The sequence below is a fragment of the Quercus lobata genome, chromosome 1 (assembly GCF_001633185.2).
Source record: "Quercus lobata isolate SW786 chromosome 1, ValleyOak3.0 Primary Assembly, whole genome shotgun sequence".
In the NCBI taxonomy this organism is placed as follows: Eukaryota; Viridiplantae; Streptophyta; class Magnoliopsida; order Fagales; family Fagaceae; genus Quercus; species Quercus lobata.
Genome location: NC_044904.1, coordinates 55425528 through 55445305, shown reverse-complemented (window position 1 = coordinate 55445305; position 19778 = coordinate 55425528). Strand labels below are relative to the sequence as shown.

General features: G+C 34.0%; 2 protein-coding genes across 2 annotated transcripts; one reads left to right on the top strand and one right to left on the bottom strand.

The window, feature by feature from the left end:
* Positions 1-3175: 3175 nt before the first annotated feature.
* Positions 3176-10971, bottom strand: LOC115992868 (uncharacterized CRM domain-containing protein At3g25440, chloroplastic-like). The gene is made up of 4 exons (XM_031117104.1): positions 10841-10971; positions 9518-9851; positions 5393-5794; positions 3176-3736 (listed from the first exon to the last, which is right to left on the bottom strand). Exons 1-4 carry the CDS (start codon positions 10906-10908, stop codon positions 3266-3268), a joined length of 1275 nt encoding a protein of 424 aa, XP_030972964.1. The 5' UTR covers positions 10909-10971; the 3' UTR covers positions 3176-3265.
* A 200-nt stretch (positions 10972-11171) lies between these two features.
* Positions 11172-18926, top strand: LOC115992858 (protein FAR1-RELATED SEQUENCE 5-like). The gene is made up of 3 exons (XM_031117094.1): positions 11172-11276; positions 12633-13195; positions 18273-18926. Coding segments are annotated over exons 1-3 (759 nt in total). The 5' UTR covers positions 11172-11275; the 3' UTR covers positions 18468-18926.
* The last annotated feature ends 852 nt before the right edge of the window (positions 18927-19778 follow it).

Genomic DNA, 19778 nt, shown 5'->3' with positions numbered 1-19778 from the left:
AGTCATCAACTTTAAAGTATTCTTTTATATAATTATGTAATACACATAGGATGAAAAATTACATAAATCCAAGAAAATAGTTATGGATTGACGAATTCCTTTTAAACAAAAAGAAAAATAAAATAAAATAAGGTTTTCATTACTGGTCAACAAAAGTGTAACTTTTATAAAAAATAAATAAAAATTGTAATTTATATCCGCAACTTTTAATCATTTTTAGCTGTGGGCCGTATATAGCTTAAGAAAAAACAGTGGCGCCACCAGTCAAATAAAAGAACTCAGAACAATATAAAATTAACCAAAAAAAAAAAATAAAGAAGGTGAGAAACAGTTCCGTGCATATAATTATAATTTCCATTGGTTGAGAAACGACAAACAAATTTTTTAATTATAATCCACTCAACTTAAAGTAAGGACAACAAAATAATGTGTAGAAATCCTTGGAATTAGGACACCATTATATATATAATATTAGGACCTTGAAAAAAACAAAGGATAATCATGTCAAATTGTGTGCTAAGTGAGGGGTCCAGGAGCTACTTCACGTGCCTCAGCTGGGACGCACGTGACTTGGGCCCAAATTTATTGGTACTTTTGTTTGGTTCAATGAGAGTATGAGACAACAACTTTTATTAGCCTTTCAAAGAACTGTTTTAGGAACTTGAACTTGGAATGGGATTTTACAACTCTAGAATTAGGGGACATGTGCATGACACTAATCACTTGTACATTGTTACCCAACTTTAGTGTAGAAATTATCAAATGGGGTTTCAGTTAGTTCAATTAATAAAAATTTTTGTTGTCGGATAAAATATTTGAGATATAATCATTATTTTATTTATTTACACCAAAAATACCAACAGAGACATTTATGTTAGAAATTTGTGCACTTGTGTATATATTGTCAAACGGGTTTTAGTTAGTTCAATTGGTAAAATTTTTTGTTGTCGGATAAGATAATTACTGTTCAATTCCTACCTACACCTAAAACACCAACATAGGCATCTATGCTAGAAATTTGTGCACTTGTGTACATACTATTTGGTATTTATTTGAGAGAGATTATTTTTGTTGGTTTATTGAGCTTAAAAAAATGAACAGGATAAAAATACAATTATACATTAAAAAAAAAAAAAAAAAGTAGAATTTTGAAAGAGTTGTACAAGCAGCTTAATTTCACTATGCAGCTCATCTAAACAAGTACTATAGCACACAATAATGCGTTCCCTTACTCAACTAACAGCTGTTATATGTGACCAAATTGGAGAGTACTACTGAGGATTTGAAAATGATGCAACACAGGTGTTATCAATTATTGATTGAACTTTGGGGGAAAAGTAGTTTGGAGAATCTTGATTCCCAGAAATTATGAAGTTCTCGTTCTTGGATGGTGGACACGCTTCATCAAGTTGAGAAATGATGTTTACACGTTAAAGTTGAGAAATGATGTTTACTAGGATTTTTAGCTGCTAAAAAGGAGGGCTAGCCAGGTACCAAGAAGTCTATATTCTAAACAAGACAAGATATCATTCTTAATAGCAAAGTGCAAAAGAACATTTTTTCCTACTGATTCCAATTTAGATAGTGTAACTTGGTGGAAGAAGTAAAGCCTTTTTAGGATGAAGAAAAGGAATTCCGTGAATTCATTTTCATGTACCATATGCATATGCATGTCAAAAGAGTTTTAGTTGCTTGCAAACTGCAATAGGACGTTGACATGGTGAGAGGGACCAGATTCCATGATTGCATAATTAGTGGACAAGTCCATCGCACAGAGAAAAGATGTACTCATGTACATCCCAAACCCAATTACATATATCTCTTTCGAGAACATATACCCTGAATTATATTGTTAGGTTCATCATATTTTTTGAAGTCCCATTTTTTTTATTATTATTTTTAATGGTTATCTCTATCCTTTCTTAAATTTTCATTTTTAAAATGGATAAGATTCGATCTCAAAATTTTTAGGTACAAAATCGAAAGGACTTCCTAAGTTAAAGATCTAAAAATGTTATATCTTTGCTATGATATCAAATGACTTTACCAATTAAATTTACAATCTTAAATTAAATTACATATTTGGTCATTAACTTTTGAAAATCAAAAAATGTTTCAAAGGGTCTTTATGTTTGATGAAAGAAAGATGTTGACATAACAAATGAAGTTCTAACCTAAGATCACTCTGATGACGTGAAGCCTATGATGTGACATGAATTTTGTTTACCATAATAAAGGTAATTTTGAAAGTATAGAAATTGTAGTTAGACGTTTTAAAGTATAAGGAATTTTTTTTTTTTTGAGATAAAAGGCAATAAGTATAAGGAAAATTTTGAAACAAAAGTTAGTGAAACATTTTAATGTGCAAGGATAATTTTGAAACAAAAGTTAAAGATTGAGGACCAAATATATAATTTATACAAAATCTTTTTTTTTTTTTTTTGAGGAAGAATTTATACAAAATCTTATATGGATTAAATGTGAATTCTCACCTAATTGGCGAATCACATTCTCATATAGAAAGTAGGATTGTATGGGACATACATTGAAGGTGTGGAATGACGTTTGGCTCAAGTAGAAGCCTTGGCCATTGTTGAATGGAAACAAACCAAACTACAAAAATGTCACATAGCATGCTGGAATGGATTTTACTACAGAACATAATATTGTAGTAGAGATGAACATGTTGAGCCCATGCTCCTTGAGCTAGGAGCCTCCTTTTCTGGACCACCCAAGACAAAATGGTTAAGAGTCCTTGGAAGGAGAAAACCAAAGTGGTGCCTAGTACACACATGGCGCAAAGGATTTCTAGTGGAGATTGCAGATGCTCCTATGTTATTAGTTTGTCCTCGTTAAAGATAGAAGTCTATTCAATCCTTCAATTAAGATCATAAGGCTTAAAGATAGACTAGTCGGTAGTCACTCTGTCCCAGACAAAATGGGAGTAACTACATAATTTTTACAGGCTCATATCTTTGCAAAAATTGATCTAATGCAACTAGTCCACTCCAACGCTAACAATATGGCTAATTACCCATTTTAAGCCATGCCATACCAATAGATGACTGAAATAAAAACCTATATCTCTAGTTAAGTTAGTAAGCATCTTCCACAAGATTATTATTATTAAAAAAAAATTATATTTACAAGCTAGGATAGTAAGCATCTTCCACAAGATAATTTTAAAAAATGATATTGGTGCTTATCAAGCCAAGTGTGCCTCAGCTTTTCGCATAAAATGGAAGAGAGAAATAAGAAATTCAATTTAATTTTTCATGTCTATAATGTGTTCTCTTAGGAAATTTTGATTATCAGAATCATATTTATTCTCAAACATTGGTGGCGAACCTAATATTGTATTGGAGCTCTCTTCCAACATAGAAGAGCTTGGCTCTTTTTCTTCATCATTAGAATAAAATATGCTGTCATTATTAGAATATGATTCACTTGTAGATAAATCCTCATCTTCACTTTCTGATACCTCTGTGGAATCTGCTTCTGTATCTGAAAGGGCTGTGTGAAAGCAATCACTAGTTGAATCAAGGCTTTTCTTTTCATATTTCCCTGATTTCTTATAGTCTTTTCTTGGCTCGTCCAAGATGGAAATAGGATTCCTATCATTTGGGTCACCATAAAGTGCAATGTGCCTGTAATAGAGCTCTAATTCCTTGTCAGCAATAGCAATGAAGCGCCGCACGGATTCAAGTGATTGCTCATACTTGGATTTTTCAAGTGCCTGTAAATGGGAGAAAACAGACTTAATCAGCCTATCTGGGATCAGCCATAACTTTTACATGCTTCATAACAAAAGCACTTACAGCAAACAGAAAATTAACAGGACAAAAGTTAATAGAGTAGGTAACATTATGAGACCACCAAAATGAAGTGGTATAGAGCCTGTTAATGTTGATGTGTGGTAGCTAATTTTATCTGTCAGTAGAATCTTGGAAGACTATAGCCCAAAAAGAGAGTCAAAAGTCAATCCAAAGGCCAAAAAGCTTAAAACTCACTTTCATCTTCAATTCATTTTGTTCTTTCAATATATTATGCATTAGGGTTTATTTGAAATAATTTCAAATTACCACCACAATACATACTGTAGTTTCAATTCTAGGTCAGTATTAGACATCATCTTACAGCAGGAATTGATTTGTGGCCACCACCTGATTTCTGACACTGAGAGTGTCTAATGCAAGGGAACGCTTTATAAATTAGATCAATCATTTTTCCATGGATTGATAAACTTGTATTTTAGTGTATAGATGAATCACAAATGAATTTCTCTGAAGCCTCCAGAATGAGCCTGCTCATATCAATGTAAAATTTGGAAGATTTCTTATACTTGTATCTACATATTTCTAGTGTTATAACAGGTTATGAGCCAAGAATATATATATATATATATATTTATATATTTTTATTGGTAAGTTATACATGCATCAAGTGGGTCCATAATCTCAATTCAAGACACTAGCTCATTGGTACCAAGGAATGGTGCAGGTCATATTACCATCATTTCAGCAGCAATCATCTCCTTTTCATGAATGCTGAGTTCCAATGAATTAATATTGAGATCATTTTGCACTACCTCCATTCTATAATTAAATTAAAAAATAAAAATGAAAATTTCTGTTAATTTGATTGTGTGTTTTTTCTCTCAAGGCTACCTCCATTTAGGGGAAAAAGTGTCTTTTTTGGGACACCCTTGAATGTTTAATAATATCTTATATTTTGTATTGGTCATTTATAACTAAAATTTTAATAAAACTAGTAGTTCATAATTTGTCATTTATGTCATATGACTATCAATTTATAGACATAGAGCCACTTAATTATAATTCTATAGCTCCAAATATCGTCTTCACATACCTTTAACAATTCCTTTTTTTATCATTCATTTCCTTTAAAAATACAGATATCAATAAAAGTGAGATCAAGGCTATTTAAAAAGTTTGTGAATGTAACATTAATGACAATGGTATACTTATACTTTATGTATGTCGATGGTAGATCTTACTTAGCGAGCTACACTAATTAAGACAGTATTGATTAATTTTCCATCCTTATGATATATACATAGAGTCAAAGTACTTATAAAAAAACATAGAGCCAAATCAACTTGTGACTTTTATTGTCTTGTCAGTAGAGTGTGAATTGTCATGATATATTATTATTCAGATAAGTTAATGACTCTAAAATTTTTCATTATTACCATATAACCTTGGCAACATTGAACTCTTTTTATTTTTGGTGGCTTTGCCACTGTCTATAACAGGGTTTCCTGGTCACAGATTGGAACTACAAGGGATAAGAGTTAAAAGTGTGCTACAGTATATACTTACGAAAATAAAAATATAAATTATCTGAAAAGATTGAAAGTTGGAAAACACACCCTTTTCTTGGATAATGTATCTATAGGCGACATAACTTCTGGCTGGACATAGTCTTTTCCTCGATAAAATATTATGACGTCATCTCCAATAATCTGAATAGGGATCCCACCGCTCAATCTAGCAATTTCTTGTGCATACTCCTGCGCTTGCCCAGGTTTACAAGAATTGCAAATGACCTTAACAGTTTCATGTTTCTTCCAATGCATATGCATATTAAGAATAACACCTCCAAATATTCCTCTTCTACCGATTGGCACATAATTAGACCTCTTTTGGGCCATTTTTTTCATATAAAACCGCTCCTCCCCAGTCAGCTCATGGGGCTTTACCACTGGACCCTGAGCTTGGGGAACTTCATAACGCTTCAGTCTTTCAATCAGCATAGCTTCCTTAATTTTGGCCTGAAGTGAGAAGATATCAACCAAGGATAACATTAAGACTAATGAAAAGAGCAAGGCTTAATGCTTAAACAGCATGCAAGAAAATCAGGAATCATTTTATACCCTTACTAACTGTTGTTGTTCCTGGAATTTCTAAACTGTAATGCTTTCTTTGTCTTCAATCTCTTGCAATCACAATGAACAGAGACAATATTGCCTCTTCTCCTTGCATTTTCCATTTGACAAAAGATGGTATTATTATCTTTGCCTTAAACTAATCGACTTAGTTTCCAATGAATTTCCCTATTCTTTCTTTATTCATAAGAAAGAAGACACTTAAGAGAAGAGGCAGCACGAGTGGGGGGAAGAGATTGCCTTACATGGAAAAACCAAGAAAGAGCTGAAAGAGAGAAGACAGAGACAGAAGACATTGCACAAGCTTCTGCTAAAACAGGATAAATCTCCCCAAAAAACATACCTATGGAAGAAGTTCTCTGCTAAGCTAGGATATCAACCTTTGTATTAGCCATCCTAAAAGTCCATACAAACAAAACATCCTCAGATTCAGAGAATTCAAATACTTATTTATTTAAGCCGAAACTTTTAGTCATAAAATGCTTTGTGGATAAGATTTCAACATTTTCAGCGTCTGGAAAAAATTGAAAACTGGGGAAATGTATTTAGCATGCAATTTTACACAGAAATCCAGAAACTGACTATAACAATTTAAATTGGTTACTCATTTTTCAGAATTGGAAATTAACCTTAATAATTGAGTTTAAGACAGCATCAAATGCATGGAGTTTCAAAGATTGTGAAAAACAACTTCAGAGTTAAATCTACTACCAATGAAGACCCTTTAAGATTGAATAGTTGCTAGTGGCTGTTATTTCTTTTTCAAACTTGTTAGAATTTTTTGATCTCTCTTGTTTGGTTTACTAGCAAAGGAGGAGTCCCAGTTCTATGAGAAAAGGTTAGATGTATGAACTATGTAAGTGTCTTATTATACTCAAATAAGACGGGGTTGAATAATATAATTATTGAGTGTTTTTTTTAGTATTGAGGCTTGCTGACCTTAATCCTTATCATTCTTTCTCGCTCTTTCCCTTCTCTTTTTTCTTTTTCCTTGCAACCCCAAGTGCCCTTCCTCTTGCCTATCAAAACCACAAGAACCCATATACTTTCTCTATCAAAATAGCCATAAAAAGTCATCAAACCCTAGTCAATTTTGAGCACTAACCCTTTCTTCTACAACTCTAAACTCCAACTCACAAATCCTGCTAAACTTTAACCTACCACAACACATGTAGACAAAAGGAGCATTGGGTGGCATCCTGCTGTTATGGGATAGAAGAGTGGTGGAGAAGACTGAGGTGGCAAAGGGTGGATTCTCCATTAAATGTAAGTTTAGTTGTGTGGTTGGGAATTTTGATTGGGTTTTTTCCTGGGGGATGTATGGCTCCAACTCAGATCATGACAAAGGTTTACTGTGTGAAGAACTGATGGGCATTTAGTCATTTTACAGCTGGTGGGATTGCCTTAGTGCATAGTGGGAGACTAAATGAAGTCAGCTTTCCTAGTGAAAGACTAATAGTGGTGTGGGGAGAACTTCCCCAGCCAAGTGGGATTTTTTGGATTTTATCTAGGAGAATAGCCTTATAGATCTGCCCCAAAGGGGAGGAAAATTTACTTGCTCTAACAATCAAGAGTTGTCATTATTTCAAGACTGGATCAGTTTCTTGTTTCACATGGGCGAGAGAAATAATTTCCCAATGAACTTCAGAGTTTGCTTCCTTGCACCAATTCAGACCATTCTCTAGGGAGACAAAAACCCATTGCAAATTTGAAATTAAAAAATATATATATATATATATATATTTTTTTTGATAATTCAATAGTTGGGGGAGGAGGGATTTGAACCCTGGATGCCTTCTAGTTGAATTACAAGGCTCATGGTTCATTTCAAATTTGAGAATATTGGTTGGAGCTAGATAGCTTTGGGGAGAAGGTGAGGCAATGGTGGGAATCCTATCATTTTGATGGGGACCCAAACTTTGTTTTGGCCAACAATTTGAGAGCATTGAAGGAGGACCCAAAGAAGAGTTTGGCGATGTCAGAACTAGAAAAAAAAAAACTTGTGCGGAAAATTCAGGGGCTAAATCCAGAGAGGAAACTAGTGTTTTATCTACTGGGGCTAGATGCAGAAGAAAAGAGGAAAGAGAAGAACCAGCAAAATTTATGCTAATGGAGGAAGTCAAGAGATAGAAATAGAAGGATTTTTGGCTGAGGGAGGGAGGCAAAAATACTAAGTTTTTTCATTGATTGGCTAGTTCACAACAATGTAATGATTACATTGGGAGCTTATCTTTGGGGGAGCTATTACAGAGGTATGGAGTATCAGGAGGAAATCAAGGAAGGTATCATCCAATACTACAAAGACTTGTACTTATAATGGAATGACATTGTTTATTGGATGGTCTTCAGATGAGAGATCTTGCAAATGACGAGGTTGATTGGAAAGGGAGTGAAGAAAGGGAAGTATTGGCAGCAATTAAAAGTATGAATGGGGACAAAGCAACTGACCCAGATGTCTTTTCATTGACCTTCTCTCCAAGCTGGTTGATATATTGTGAAAGAAGACATCATACCTGTTTTTCATCACTTCATAAACAAGGTATGTTCAAAATTTTTTTATATGCCACTTTTATTGCTCTTATCTTGAAGGGGCCTCCAATGTGAAGAACTATAGACCTTTTAGTATACTTGGAAGTGTCTATCAAATCTTGGCTATGGTAATAGTGAATGGATTGAATTGGTTGTTAAGGGAGCTTTTATTAGTCCCAGAATGTGTTAATCAAGGGGAGTCAAATTCCCTAATTTGCCCTACACCAAACATAATCTCTATTTTCTTGGATGCAAATACCCTACATCTACATACTTATCCTAACCTCCTTTGTTAAGTGTTGGAAAACAACTTATCATAGAAAAAGTTCTATTATATTTCTTCATTGAGATGTCATATTTTGATAGGAAATAATATTTTTATTAAAAATAAAAAATGAACATGGGAAACTAATGGAGTTTACAGGTCGTACAACCATGTTTCCTTAAAAACAGTTAAAAATATGATATGTCAATAACATCATGTGATGTTGATGATCTACTCGCGTCCAAAGACAGCTAATAGAATAATGCCCCCAGGAACTAAGATTCAAATCTCCCTACAGACAGTTCCTGATACTCAAAAGTCCTCCTATTCCTTTCTCTCTACAAACATGTCACATTAAACAGGAGGGAGCAACATTCCAAACTCTGTTCTGGAAGGTCTTGGAAATGCAATGCCAACATTGAAGCAAGTCTTTCACCATCTTTGGCATCACCAACTTCACCGCAGAAACTACTTATAATTTTTTTTAAATTTTTATTTTTTACAGTTCCTTATTATAGGACGAGGCAAAGTGAGCACTCCACACTTTCCCCATTATTCTTGCTCACAACATTTTGGCTAAGCCATTATCACTTTCCCCCTAAAGTCATGACATGTCTATAAGCAAAATCATGAACTAAAAAGAATAACATCAAGTAAAGAAAGGACCAATTTTGCAGAGAAATTCAACATTATACAAAATTATAATGTTACCACAAGCATATGATTCAGGTTTCCTTATCTACTACTGATATAAACAAAATTTATCAAACAAGCTTTTGCAGCAAAAAATTACTATTTAATTATCAATATATCACCTTTTCAAGCTTGTACTTAATTCTCTCCTCGGCATTTGCAAACTTCTGCTTCTTCTTCCCCTTGACACCGAGATAACGTGGGTCCCTCTTATTGGCTGATTTTCTCTTCTGCTTCTCCTTCTTCCTCTGCATCTTCAGCCTCTTCTTGGTCTGCCATTTGTGCTTCTTGGGAGGATCCACCTCATGTGTTTCAAACTTAGGCTTTCCTTGTGATATCACAAGATTCACCGAACCATGGCTCAAGTTTCTGAAAGCCCACGAAGGGCTTGTTTGGTTGAGTGGTAGAAAGTGCTTGGTTATTGTGAAAATCGATTCCTGGGCTTCGAAATTTGACCTGTAAAATAGACAAAAATCAACATGGAAGAGTAAAACTATTATGTACATAGGAAATAGGTGTTCATATCTTCATATAATAAGTCTTCCCTTTTCTTTTAGCTTCCCTCGTTACAATTCTGTTTTTTACTAAGTTCCCCACCATATTTCTATTTTCCAGGCCAACATTCACAACCCAGAGGTTCATACAGATTGATAAACACACACACACACACACACATTGTGGATAATCCATTAATGGATTTTAAATTTAAGGCCAAAACACATTGTTGGTCCCTAAACTTTAGTTAATTAGCGATTTTAGTTCTTGAACTTTAAAGTGATCATTTTTAGTCCCTAATAAACTTAAAGTGATCACTTTTACTCTTTTAGTTTTTAAACAAAAACAGTTCACTTTAAGTTTGCCAGAATAAAAGCAATCACTTTAAGTTTATTAGGAGCTCAATTTGATGAGGTCCTTGATCAATATTTTGTTTGGCCGTGTCATCCAAGGGACTAAATGCGATCTGGAGCTCATGGGCTAAAGTTTAGGGACTAAAAACTAAATTTAATTGATGGGGGTTGCTAGAATTAATCATTTGGATGGAGAGAAAATTCATGGAATATAGTAAAAATAGTGGGAAACAATAGTAAGAAAACATGATATTTGTTTAGGATACAAATGGGTTTATGCGTGTGTGTGCATTGCATTGAAAGCTAATAATAGTAATCTTTCATTCTCATCATAAATTTCCCCTATTTCTTTGCTCACCATTCCTCCCATCTTCCAAGTGAACTTTCCCACAAGCCAAAAATCAATTTTCTCCAAAAACCCATCAAAGGGCACAACTAGATACAGCATTTGGAATGAGAAAACAAAGAAACAAAAAACAAAATTTGATTCTTTGAGAAAACCTGATTCCTGGGTGTTGAAGAAAAAAATGGCGTGGAAATAGTAAAAAAAAAAAACCATAAATACATAAACAAAACAAAAAGAGAGAGAAAGAGTACCTGAGAGGAAGTGAGAATCTGAGAAGTGAAGAAGCTCTACGAAGATTACGAAACAAAACCTTTGCCATTTACAGTGAGAGAGACACAGAGACAAAGAACCTAGTACTTTGTTTGAGTTTAGAAAAAATGGTTAAAAACAACCGGGTTTTAAAAAACACGGGTGGGTGGACCGGGTTTTGTTAAAAGGGTCGGAGCGATGATCTTAAGGAGCCGAGGTCCACACGAATTGCCACCCGTCGAAATATCATTGTCTTGACTTAAATCATTGACTCTTTACTATCTATGCTAGCCAATCGTTTTGCGCCACGTCATCGGCTCCTGAGCCCCCATATTTTACAAACCTGAACCTTTCCTCTCTCTGTTTCTCTCTCTCTCTCTCTCTCTGTGGCTTTCGAAGCTCTCTCTCTCTCTCTCATCGAATCGTCGAGAACTTGCAGTAAGTTTTTAATTTATTTAATTATTAATTTTGTATAGTTTATATTCAATATGTTCATATTTTGTTTTTGCTTTTGTTTTTTATAATTATTTTTTGAAATTTTTTTCGTTTTAATTCTGTCTAATTACAGAGAAAATTGGCACCAATTGTTTAATTCAGTTTTTTAATTTCCAATTTTTTTAATTAATGCTCTGTTTGTTTGCCAAGAAAATTTAAGAAATGAAAAGCTGGCTAAAACTTGAAATAGTTTCCCTTTTTTTTTTCCTTAAATTGAGGAAATTTTTTTTTTTTTTTGGTGGCAAATTTTCATATTAAAGTATGATCAGTTTTTTGGTGTTTTGGATTGTATAATACAAGTGGGGTCTACAGGAAAGTTGAATTTATGCTCTGTTTGGTGGCTGAGAAAATTTAGGGAAAGAAATGTTGATAGAAATTTTCAATTTTGTGTCTTAAAATTTGAAGTTTTCTACTTATAGTGTTTATTTAATATCGAATTTGATTGTATCAATCATCAGTTAGTGATTAGGGTTTTGTATGTATAAGATATCATTGTGTTTTTTTTTTTCCCCCTGTTTATATGGTGGCTCATATATTGTGAATTAAACACTTGGATTTGTTTTCAAGTAATCAGAAAGAAAAAGGAAAAGAAGAGAGTACAAATTATGTATCTTTAATTATTGAATGTAAATATCTGAAAGTTGTGTTTGAATTTGAGGATTTAAAATTAAGGGAGTTTGAAGAACAATTGTTGGTATAAATTGCCAGTTATAAATTTAACAACTCATAATGATTTCACACTTTGGAGATTTTACCCAAAAAAAAAAAAAATGCTCGTGATGTTTTATTAGAAATGAAAGAGAGGATGTCAAATAATAATGTGTGCACAAACCCTTTTCAAAGAATACAACTTGCTTCAAAAGAGAGTCAATAAAATCAGCAAGAGACATCAAAGGGATGTTGCCTAGAGCATGCATCCAATCAAACAAGGACAATAATATTTGCTCTTTGATAAAGCTCAAATCTCTCCATAAATTTTATCAATAGGAACAATAAATTGTCATTTTATGTTCTATTCAAGTCATTTGAACTAAAAGTTGAAATCCAAATCCTTCTCTTTAAATATCTCTAGTCAAACAGCCACAAAGGAAAATAAATCTGAATAGAGAAATCTGTTTATTCCTGTAAATTTACTAGGCTCTGCTTTAGATGAATACAGTAGTTTATTTATTTATTTATTTCCTCTATTGTTTGGGGTGAAACATAAACTGCGGAAAATGCATGAGTGGGAGCTGGTTTCTCTATTGGTTTGTGAAATATCATCTGTGTAGAAAAATCATATAAGGTTTTCCTATGCAGTGGAGTTTAGTGTTGATGGCAATCTTAATGGCGAGGTGGATGGAAATTCTGCTGAGGTGGAGGATCATAGGGTCAATGATGAAAATGAAACTGGTGGAAGTTCTGTTGAAGGGGCATTTCAACAGGATCAGGATGATAAAATGAATCAAGATTTTTCTGGAATGGATATAGTTCCTAATGCAATTCCTTCAGTATCAATGATTCCATCAGATGAGCCCTATGTGGGTCAGGAGTTCGAATCTGAAGCATCTGCACATGCATTTTATAATGCATATGCCACGCGTGTGGGTTTCATCATCCGTGTAAGCAAACTTTCACGATCAAGGCGTGATGGATCTGCTATTGGCCGGGCTCTAGTTTGTAACAAGGAGGGCTATAGAATGCCTGATAAGCGTGAAAAAATTGTGAGGCAAAGGGCGGAGACAAGAGTTGGTTGTAGGGCAATGATTTTGGTGAGGAAAGTAAATTCTGGTAAATGGGTTGTTACAAAATTTGTAAAGGAGCATACTCATCCATTGACACCTGGAAAAGGTCGAAGGGATTGCATTTATGATCAATATCCGGTCAGCTCTTTTTCCTTCGTTATTTATAGCTCTTGTTCCTTCATTATTTATAATTGACATTTCTATGCTCCGATGTTATTTTAATCATATGCTTGATATATAGAGAGACCAACTTTTGTAATCATTTGCATATACTATTTTTAAGGGTATTCTAAATTGATTACGCTTTTGATGACATAGATGGAAATTTTGGGGGATTGTAAGTGCATGACTGGATTTTCTTGAGATGTCTTGGTCTTATACATTGAGCCAAGTTTTCAGTAGAGGATTGCATAAAGTTGTGAACTGTTCTGCCTTTTACCTATAAATCAAAATGATGTCAAAATTTATAAAAAAACTTATTCCAGAAATTCTCTATGAATTTTTCTTTTTATATTCTTTTTTATTATCACACATTATAGCTACAAAAGGCGTTTTAGAATGATTCAGATTAAAGCTAACTGCCTTAAGCATTTCCCCCTATCTCTAATCATCTGACTCTCTTTCTTTTAATAACTTGAGATTGGATCCATATAGTGCAAGCTTTTGAACTTTTTTGTTTAAATTTTTCCATGAGTATTTGGTTGGATTATATGATCAGTTTTTATTTTGACATATAAATGATAGAAACAATAAGTCACATTTGACCATAATCATCACGACATGGGTGCATTATCGATTCCAGAGTTATTAATAATTCACTTTTGACTATAATCACATTCTCTCAAAAGATGTAACAAAGTCTGTGTAGGGTGGATTCGACAAATATCTAAATATGAGTGTTACCATCCAGAATTTTAATTCAAGAGGCTATTTTTTATCCTACATTTCCTTATAGTTAAGAATGAGATTGTTCTTACTCCACATACTTGTTGGTGTTGTTGATTACTATTTTAGGCAGGAAGTTGTTTAGTATGACATGAAGAAATACAAATTAATTGAGCAGATGGAATGGAAGAAATACATATGAATGGGAGATCATTTCAGAGGTAGAAAACTAAAATTTTTATAAATTTTTAATACATCAATATTCAATATAACCACTACCATAGGGTGACGTAGGACGAAGGGAAGAAAACCAAATTGGATTTGGAATTCCTGGGTCAAGTCTAGCAGTTCTTGGATAACTTTTTGTTTTTTGAGGAATTAGTGCAAGGGTTTGGTGGGAAAAAAGCTGGAAAAAGATAAAGAAAAAGAAATATAGGGTTTCTAATGGTGAAAATGAATAGTAGGATTTGGAGATGAAACAAAGGGAATAAATCAAGGATTTGGTTGCTGTTCAGGGTTGTGAACAATATTTTGGCTTTTTATGGTGTATATGGGGCTATTTGGTGAAGGTGCCTTTTTAAGTGTTACCTAAAATTTCACTAGTTGGAGTAGTCTAGGTTAAGATCTTTGGCTGCATGGACCAAAGGAAGGTCAAAAGAATTTGGGTTGGAGATATTTTAAAAAAAGAAAAAGAAAAGGGAATTTGAGTTGGAGATGTGAGATGTGAGAACAGCATAGTCTATAATGTAGTGAAAGAAATGGTTGGAGATTAGGGAAACACTAAGGATTTGTAGTTTAATGGTTTTTTTTTTTTTTTAAATTTTTTTTTATAATTTTTTTTTTTTTTAAAATTTTTCAATAGTTCACTGTGCTGTTCCATGTTGAGCCTAATTCTTCTCTGCAGCCTTGCCGGCGCTCAAACCTTGTTGGAAAACTTGCAGGAATCTCTAAATTTTTACTATCTGAGTTACCAACCAGAAGACCCCAAGAAGGAATGAACCAGCAAGGCAACCAAGTAAATGGTAGTGGTGGGCTATGGATAGATTCAAAAACTATTGTCTTTGCTTATGATGTTAGATTTGATTTGTATCTAGGAAAGGTTTCATGGTTATTTGGTTTCGATATGGGTTTGGAAGGGTTGAAATCAATGAGGGCTGACTAGAGAAGGTGAGATCAGATCATAGAAGACATTTTTTTTTCAACCATTTCTAGGATTGGGTTATTGAAATGGTTTGTAGAAAGAAAAGCAGTGAAAGATTCATAGAGATTTTAGAATTTCATATTAGGGTGAGGAAGGGGGTTATTTGCATACTAGAATGGAGAAATTTGTATGGATGTGAGGTCTTTGAATTTGAAGTTTAGGGCTATTTCTTGGGCAAAATTTTGTGGGGACACAGCTAATGAAATCAATGAATCCTTGTCAAAATCATGGATAAGATTCTTCCAAAGTAGAGTCACCAATCCGATTGGAAGATGACTGGAGATTCTTGGCAATAACATTGAGGGTCTGTTGTCTCGAGTTGCTGACACTACAGTATTAGCTGGTGGCTTTTGCTGACCAGCAGGGTTATCAATGTGGAGGGTTTATATCAAGCGGGGGAAATAGGACCTCAAAGGATGCATAAGGGTGGAGTTTATACTTTGGACCAACAAGCTAAGATTGGAGATGCGTGGTTCTCACTTCTCATGCACCAGTAGGATATATTAGTAAGAACCAGATCATGCATTGGGGGGAAAAGCATAATAGAAGAAGAATTGTCTCTAATTACCAACAACATTCAAATATCACACAAAAAAAAAAAACCTTGCGGTATTTTTGTGCCTAGTTAGTTCAGCATGTATGTTGGGTTGATAAAATATATTTAAAAAAATTGTGGGTCTGGGTTCCAAAGGGAGAAATAGTTGGTCCATCTAAGGCACATCAAACTAGCTTGAATTTTAAATGGTCCAAAATGTTAAAGAAAAGAGTGATATTTTCAAAAATGTTGAACTTTCCAGAGAAGAACTCTGAAATTGGCGAAGCCTCAATTTGTAGCAATTGGTACAGCAAGGTATTGAGTTAATGAGGGATATCCAGTGGTTTTTTTCTTTGAAAGAAGGTAATTATTCCTTAGTGCTAGGTGACGGTCTAGATTCTTCCCCTCCTTTTTCTTTATTGGTATCTTGATGTTGTGAGCAGAGAAGGATCATATGGGTCTGAGTAATCCTTTGATTGTGGAGCAGACAAATATGTGGGGCTTTTGGTATATTTGGGGAGTGTGGGGTTTAGTGAGGATTAGGATGGGCAACCTGAATTGTTAGTCGCTTAGTGAGGGTCGAATAGTGGAATATTTGGTTGAGAGTGGAGATGGTTCTTTATGATGATGCTCTATACTTGAACCGCATAAGCTATGAACCACTTATTTGAATCGACCTAGCAACTCAACTTGAAGGAGTCTTGAGAGGTTAAGGGGCTTGGGGTAATTTTCTTTTTCTTTTTCTTTTTTTTTTTTTTTGGGGGGGGGGTGTTGTGGTGAGGAGTTTAATTATGAAAGAGTTTTGGTAAGTTTGGGGTGAAGAATTTTAGTAAGTTCTTCTGTGTAGGAATCAATGATTTTGAAGAGCTAGTTGTAAAGCTCTTTGCTATTAAAGAAAATAAAAGGACGTGTAACCTCTGCAGGTAGGTCCAGAGTTCTGGGTAATAATAGCAGTAAAGGATTTCTGTAGTTAAAAAATTTGGCTTCTTCCATTGATTTTGATATAGAGAAGGATGGTTTAGGTAGAAGGGAAGGGAGGACTAGCATTGAGGTTCTTCAGCATTTGTTATGAATATGAAGATTTTTCTTGAAATATCTGGGGTTTGAATGATCTTTGAAAATGGTCTATTTTGAGGATTTATATGTGTAATTCGAAGGGAGATGTGGTATGCTTTTCAAGAAATGAAAAAAAGCTTTGACTAAGGAGCTTGTTAGGAGTTTTTTTTTTTTTTTTTTGGGTGGGGTAGAGGCTTTTATTGATTGGGCTATTTTGTTAAATGATGGTGTTACTTAGGCTGTTCATCTCATGTTGGATGGTGGGTTGTGAAAAAGATTGATGTGGATATTGGTCATTATTCTGTTTCTTGTCTTTTCAACATAGAGAAAGATACCTTCTGACAGACTATTCCATCCTTTCATCTATCCAAAAAAAAAAGTGTAAGGGAAAGATTCATTTAGGCTTTTATTGGAGTGTATACTTCAAATAAGTATGGGGATTCACATGCTCCTTGGGATGAAATTAAACATCTAGAATGAATTTTGAAGCTACAACCTCACAATTTAGCCACACGTGTGAGATGAGGAAGTGCCATTTGAAGTAAGATTAATTGGCAAAAAATGATTATTTTAAGTGAGGTAACCTGGTGTTAGGTTAGAGATTTCAATGTTTTTCTATTTCCTTTAGAAAGGTTGCACTGCAATGTATTCTGTTGAAGGATGATGGATTTTTTGGAGTTTATTGCAAACTTAAATCTGGTGGATTTTCTTTTAGAGGGTACTGTATATACTTGGTCAAATAACCCTCCATTGTTGTCTTAGATCATTTTCTAGCTTTAGTGTGGTGAGAGGAATTATCTTCTAATGCGGTACATTGTTAATTTCCTTGATTTACATTTGATCATGTTCCTATTTTGTTGAATTGTGGAGTGTTAGAGATGGCGGCTTCTCTCTGTTCATGAGGTGTCTATATTAGAGACTGGTGTTACTGTCTCAACCCATGACTGCAGCTAAATTTAAGTCTCTTATGCCAAGGTCAACTAATAGGTTGGAGGGTGCAGGGAGAGAAGGCCCCTGCAGTTCAGTAAGGGCATATTTGGAATTTCAATGTACTGGGTTAGGGTTTCTTAAGTGAGGGCAATATATATATATATATCATAGAAAGATTAGTTTGCTGTGGATTTTACTATATATGAAACAATGACATATGTTGAATCATGTTAAAAGGACAAAGTTTAGTTACAAAATTGGTTGTAGCCTAAGGCTTTAACCTTACTCAATAAAATAAATATTATTACATATGGTGTTCTGTGACATTTGTTGGTATTTCAACTTCTTAAGGTACAAATCCATGCCTGAAATGAAGTTGTTTCCCCAATTGGGAATAAGAAATTTGAGTTCATATTAACGTTGAAGTTTAACAGTTACAACCATTAAAACATGAATGCATGTTACTCATTTTGAGTGAAATGCATTGAATGCTATTTACTTGGTGAAATTTCTATTTCCATGTCGTGTCCAAGCATCTCATCTTTCTCCTTAATGTCACAAGTGTTTAATTTATTGTAACTAACCTTTTTCATATTTTGCTTTTATAGAACGAACATGATAAGATTCGGGAACTATCCCAGCAGCTGGCTATAGAGAAAAAGCGAGCTGCAACCTATAAAAGGCATCTAGAAATGATATTTGAGCACATTGACGAGCACAATGAGAGCCTATCAAAGAAGATCCAATACATAGTAGACAATGTCAAGGAGATGGAAACCAAAGAACAGCAAAACCAAAGATAGTTTAAGCAATTTAAGCTCGTTTTTTTTTTTTTTTTTTTTTTTTTTTTTTTTTTTTGGGGACAAAACAAAATCAAGAAATAGCTTGGAGGTTATTGCTGGATGAAATATGCATTGTCTTGATTTTAATGTTGGCATACATAGTTATGAGCTTCATTCCAGTTTTTAGGTATCTAGTTAGTTTTATATCTTGGAATATTCTGCTCATTGGAATTCATTGGATAATTTGTGTAGTACGATTGTTGTTTGGAACAAATTATTGGTAGGAGAAACTAGGTGAGTCAATGTACAGTCCTTGAAACCCGTCCTAGTGAAGTTGTGCTTACAATATAACGACTCACTGGGGCGTTAGGGTATTCCTAGGAAGTTAATTTTTTTCCATTGTGTTTCATGTAGAACTTGATATGTTTGTATAGCAATTCAAAGGATTGTATTATGTTAATGATTTTCCAATCTTTGATATCCCTTTTCTTGTTTCCTTTTATGGTGGAGGTCGGGTTAAGGTGTTTTTTCACCTTCTTTTTGATCTTTTGGTAGAATGGATTCATGCCAAATTTTGAATAAAGACTCAATGCTCCCAACACCTTCTCTTATTTCAATAAGCGTGAAACAAAATGAATGATTCAAATGATGTTAATTTTCTTGGAAGCAAGTGACCCTTATTGTGATTGTGTGATGAACTAGGTATGCAGGCTATGCGAAAACAGCTGGTTAATGATGATTCTCGCTTCCAAGATAAATTCTCCTGCGAATTAGTAGGTTCTTGGATCATTACTATGATTATATAACCTAATACAATGAAAGTGATGTACCAATCACAATCTAATCTTGCATCTGAAGTATTGTTGTTCATTTATTCCATTCTACATGTATTCATCTCAAGCACGTGCACACACCACCTTAATGAGTTAATCTCACCAAATTGTAGGGATGAGTAAGATATATCTTTTATTTATTTATTTATTTTTGGGTAAGCTAGATAGCATTAAAAATTAGAAATTAGAAGTACCAATATTACAAACCCGGTCACAACACAGGCCAAAATTATCAAAAGATAAAAAAAGAGAAAACAAAAAAGTTAACCAAAATTATCAAAAGATAAAAAAGAGAAAAAAAATGAGGAGGGGGGGGGGGGGACATCAGAAGTATATCTCTATTAGGAGACTTAATGCAACCCATTTATGATTAATGCTAAATTTTAAATTATATACTAAATTACACTTTTGATCCTTAATGTTTGGAGTGCTTTTATTTGGTTCCTCATGTTTAAAGCTTTTCATTTTTGTCCCTCATGTTTGAGGCCACATTTTAAAA